The sequence below is a fragment of the Anneissia japonica genome, unplaced genomic scaffold (assembly GCF_011630105.1).
Source record: "Anneissia japonica isolate Jap-2015-1 unplaced genomic scaffold, ASM1163010v1 scaffold652_len952628_cov199, whole genome shotgun sequence".
Classification (NCBI taxonomy): Eukaryota; Metazoa; Echinodermata; class Crinoidea; order Comatulida; family Comatulidae; genus Anneissia; species Anneissia japonica.
In genome coordinates, this window is record NW_022757608.1 from 638,639 (window position 1) to 643,316 (window position 4,678).

General features: G+C 34.2%; 1 protein-coding gene across 1 annotated transcript; it reads right to left on the reverse strand.

The window, feature by feature from the left end:
- Positions 1–471: 471 nt before the first annotated feature.
- On the reverse strand, positions 472–4,243 carry LOC117124830 (heme-binding protein 1-like). The gene is made up of 4 exons (XM_033271161.1): positions 4,148–4,243; positions 3,347–3,476; positions 3,014–3,197; positions 472–810 (listed from the first exon to the last, which is right to left on the reverse strand). The coding sequence occupies exons 1-4, from the start codon at positions 4,232–4,234 to the stop codon at positions 639–641; spliced, it is 573 nt and encodes a 190-aa protein (XP_033127052.1). The 5' UTR covers positions 4,235–4,243; the 3' UTR covers positions 472–638.
- Between the last annotated feature and the right edge of the window lie 435 nt (positions 4,244–4,678).

A 4,678-nucleotide genomic window follows, 5' to 3' on the forward strand; every position in this document is an offset into this window, starting at 1 on the left:
AAAAAAGGCATAGAAGAAATATTGGTCCTGGAAGCGTGTCATTCATAGAACAACATAATATCCAAAATCGTTGGAATTTTATTGGCATTTTACGGTACAGTTTTGCCATGTAGGGTTTTCACCCTGGCTTAACCTTACAAATCTATAAAAAAAAAATGTATGCACAAAGTTATTACCGTGTAGGCCTATAAGAAATTTTAGGACAAAATGTATATACTGTGTGAGTTTGCTCGGGTTGGAGTCTGTGTTGGACCTTTGCTATACATGCAAGTGATACACATTCAATATTGTTTGCATATCATACTGTATGTTTGTATGTAAATGCATCCCAAAAAATGAACCTATTTTGTATTAGGAGATGAGCTTATAAACAAATACGACAATAACCTTTCTGAAACTATAGGTAATTGTTCTGTGATGATGAAACTGTACAAAATATTACCTATAAATAATGATGATACTAATGAAGAATTATAATTTTTATTGATATTAATCATTAATGCTAATATTCAATCAATATTATATTAATTTGGCAATTATGATTACGACGATTATAATTAAAAAGAATATGCGAATTACTCTCTTTCATTAGTTCGGCCTTTAAAATAAACATAGTTGTGAAATTTACGTATATCTTGTTATTTCTTCAGAAGCCAGACCTCGTTTCGTCTGTTGACGAGTTTCATGGGACTATCATATCCACACGCATAGAAAAAATCACTACGGTAACAACTGCTATCGTTGATGGCGCTCTTTAAGATTTTAGCATTGGCCATATAATCCTCTTCTTTTGCAAAGCCATTGAACGTTCTGTGAAGTTTAAATGTGTAACTCAGGGTAATGTACCTATTGTATGTTATAACATTGTCCTACTGACAAAAAACAAGAAATACATTACATTACAATAAATAAGTTGAATAATTATTATTAGCAATGATTAGTGGAACCAACACTTCGAACAACCTATAGATTTAAGTGTGGACGTAACTAGGATATAAGATGTGCTGATACCAAACAATCACAAATTGTATAATTATAAGTATATTATTTATTTATATAGATTTTACGAAAATATTGATTTGCACCAAAAATGGTAAATGTTGGAGAAGCGTTGTAGTGGAAATAAAGGCGCGATAGATATAACACCGAAAATTGGCGACCAGGCACATTTTGTTTGTATTTTGAATAAATAAGTAAAAAATAATAAATGTAAAAGATACCATAGTCGGAATTATATACCATTTTCATGACTTATTAAAACTCGTTTTTATCAAGGTTCCATTCAATGAAACAAGCTTCAAAGTTATTATGGAAATCAACAATTTTACACAATTCAAGAGAGAACTAACGAAATATTGTACAGGTATGACCAACTATACAGTTTGAGACTCCTCTAATTCCGAGAACCGAGCCCTTTAAATCGAGACCAATGTTTCAAAGTACCAACCAACCACCGATCTTTTAACATTAAACTCACTCGCTAATAATTATTATGAGACTCCTCAAATTATAAAATTTTGGTGACGATCTAAATCCGGGTGTGAATTTGAGGATCATTTAACCAGACCTTAATATCTCAAACATGTGTTAAACGGACCTAAATGACACTTTCCAAAATAATTATCATGGTGCAATGAAGAAATTAATAAATTTTAGTGCCGATCCGGAGTAGGTGTGGATATGAGGACCATCCAAAGGGAAATGTCCGGGGCCAGATATACCAAATAGGCCTACTAATTTTACTGATTTGAATGAAACTTTCTGAAGAAAGGAAAACATCATTTAATTTGTGACGAGTTGAATGGCCGAGCGGTTAAAGGCAGGGGCGCCGCAACCTACAGATTTAATATCGGTGCTGCTTCAAACGGCACTCTCGCCTATTGTTCTGGTATGGTTTACCATGGTCAAATTACAAAAAAAAAAAAAAAAATTGGTACCGATCCGAAGTAGGATGTAGACTATTTGAATGAAAACATCCCAGACTAGATGTTCCCTAAAACTTATTGACTGATTTGAATTAAACCTTCTTAAAAAGTTTAACCAAGTTATATAAAGATATTAATCAATTTTGGTGACGATCCAGAGAGCGAAATATTTCCAAAAATCTATCAATGGATCTAAATAAAACTTTCTAGATTAGTTTGTCATGGTCCAATGAAGAAATTATTACACTTTGGTGACTGTCCGGAGTAGGGTGTGAATATGAGGACCATTTAAAGAGTATTATTGCACTGGTGACTAAACTATACAAACGCAAGTTACTTTTGCGTAAGCCTTTCAAAGCAGCTGCAGCTAATTTAAACGAAAAATTACCGCGAAATGCATAAACAAATTTCGCTCTCAATCACTGAATTACCATGATATTAGGAGTGGCGCCAGCTGGGGTTGGGGGAGAGAAACCACAATTCGTGTTGTGTTGTGTTTTAGACCACCTTTAGCTTCGGTCACTTTTGGTTTATTGATTGGGAATCTGCTTATGCTTCTTATAGCCATTTTTTGACTTTCTGGAACCGGTTCCAGGGTTAGATGAGACAAGTTTTTCTTGTTGTAGGTGGGTTGGTCCATATCGAATCCCTGTAATACATTTCATTGGATTTTTTTTAAAATATATTTGTTGAATATAAATAAACTTTTCCACGAATCGGTAGACATGTTGAAGTTAAAGTGATGACAAACAGCCCTAGTCAGCGATGCGTAACCAACAAAAATAAAATAAGATTAGCTGAATTCTTAACCTCGTGTTATTTAAACATTCTTAACTCCATAACAGAGTCGTAGGCTATTAAAGATTCTTAAAGACAATTCTACACTACTATATTATGATTTTCAAATAGCGTTGTCAAGAATTTCGCCTCGAAGCTTACCGGTATCGTATTTTTGTTGGTTGCAAACCACTACTTTCGGCTGCCCGTCATCAGTTGAACATGTATACCGATTCGTGAAAAGGGCGTATCATGAGGATTACATTTTGTGAGCAGTATGTCTATATTTGCCTACACTGGTGTAGACCTACCTGACAAAGACAGTATGGGCAGGAGAATCTCTGAAAGTAATGTTGTCAGTTTTCGAAGTCGGAAGCTGTTTGGTGCTCTGTGGCACAAAGAAGCCGACCATCAGTTCATCTGCACACTCCTTCCAGTCTTCGTTTGCCGGCTGACAGTATATAACAACGGGAGCTGTCATTGAAATCCTGTTTCCTGCAAATGAATGTTGCCACTATATTACTATTTAAAAAAAAATAAAAAGGTTGATACAAGTTCTTAAATCAGCAGTTTAAGTGTGTAGGTCTATTACTAAAAAGTTCCAAATCAGTGTGACTATACGGTATATAATTCTATTAACTAACCTTCTTTATTTTCTCCACTGATATACTTGAAGAGTCTGATGAAACCTTCGCCCGAAGAATCTTTATAGTTTTTACCTGTTACCTTAGTAACAATCCATCTACATGATTCGTATTGACGTTCTTCGTATTCCTGTAAAAAATAAGAAGTACATCGCTAATACTCAAATATTCCTGTATTTGGATTAGCCCTTACTAAAATTGATAAATACATAAATTATTAGGACAGTACTTATTGCGCTTTTTTTACAATTAATCCCTGGTCTTTTAAATTTAAAAGTTGGAAAACATACAAAACGGACGTGCAACTTCCGCTGCTTCCTGAAGTATTCATTTTTTCCCAAATTAATCGCTTTGATAGTAAAGATTGCGTCGAAAAGACAATCGGACAGTGAGGGCGCATTCAACCATTACCTTTTCATTGAATAAATAATCTACAGATTTGTCTAATCTGAATCGTTAAGGGTGTGCCTATAGATGTAACACAGTGGCCATGGCGAATTCAAAAGCGGGCAGCCGGTTCCTTCGAGCCTCCATAAAAGTCTGGCTGGCATACTCATAAATGTTCTTACCTCAGCCCAACCATGGTGGGGCCGAGACCTTTCATTTGTCCATTCCTGGGCAAATGAAATCTATTTCAATTTCATGGATTCGTCATTATAATAATTAATTGTAGAATGAAAAAACAAATTAAAATCTAACCTCGCATTTTTAAATATGCCCTGATTGTTATATATATATGCGTGTGTGCAATGTATGAATGTTTACATTTTACAATTTTTTTACTATAAAAGTGGTAGATACCTTTCCTTTCTCTGTAAATTTGTTTACGACTTTGTATTTAGGCTCTTCTGTTTCTGAAAACAGCCGTTCTGCAAGGTTCCGAAACATTATTCGTCTATGTGAGAAAGAGTAAGATAGGACATGTACGAGGTTTATAAATTTTTAATTATTAGTGTGATGGATGAAAACTTTAGTGGGTGATAGAATAGGTCGTTTTATACAGGATACATGGGCTGGCCACAATAGATTAGGAGAATAATGCTTCACGAATTGCTTCGAATCTGAGATCCATTGGGCACAATTTAAAAGTTGAAATATAAATAAGCCTTTAGAAGAAAAAAATATACTATATTTTGTACTTCATTATTAATTTTGTCAAGATAATACATTACACACATACTTCAATTAGTTCTCATTTTAACACTAATTCATACTTGATTGTTCAGCTAATGCTGATTGAATTAACACATTTATTGCCTGTTGTAAAAATGAACCAATTGCTGCATGCAACTAGTTCCACAGACTTTTTATTGTGTCGGAAACACTAGTTTT

Coding starts and splice junctions, on each gene's coding strand:
- LOC117124830 (XM_033271161.1), bottom strand. CDS start 4,234: ATGTTTCGGAACCTTGCAGAACGGCTGTTTTCAGAAACAGAAGAGCCT. Junction 3,477..4,147: donor AATTTACAGAGAAAGGAAAG/GTATCTACCACT, acceptor TATTTTTTACAG/GAATACGAAGAACGTCAATA. Junction 3,198..3,346: donor CAGTGGAGAAAATAAAGAAG/GTTAGTTAATAG, acceptor ATTCATTTGCAG/GAAACAGGATTTCAATGACA.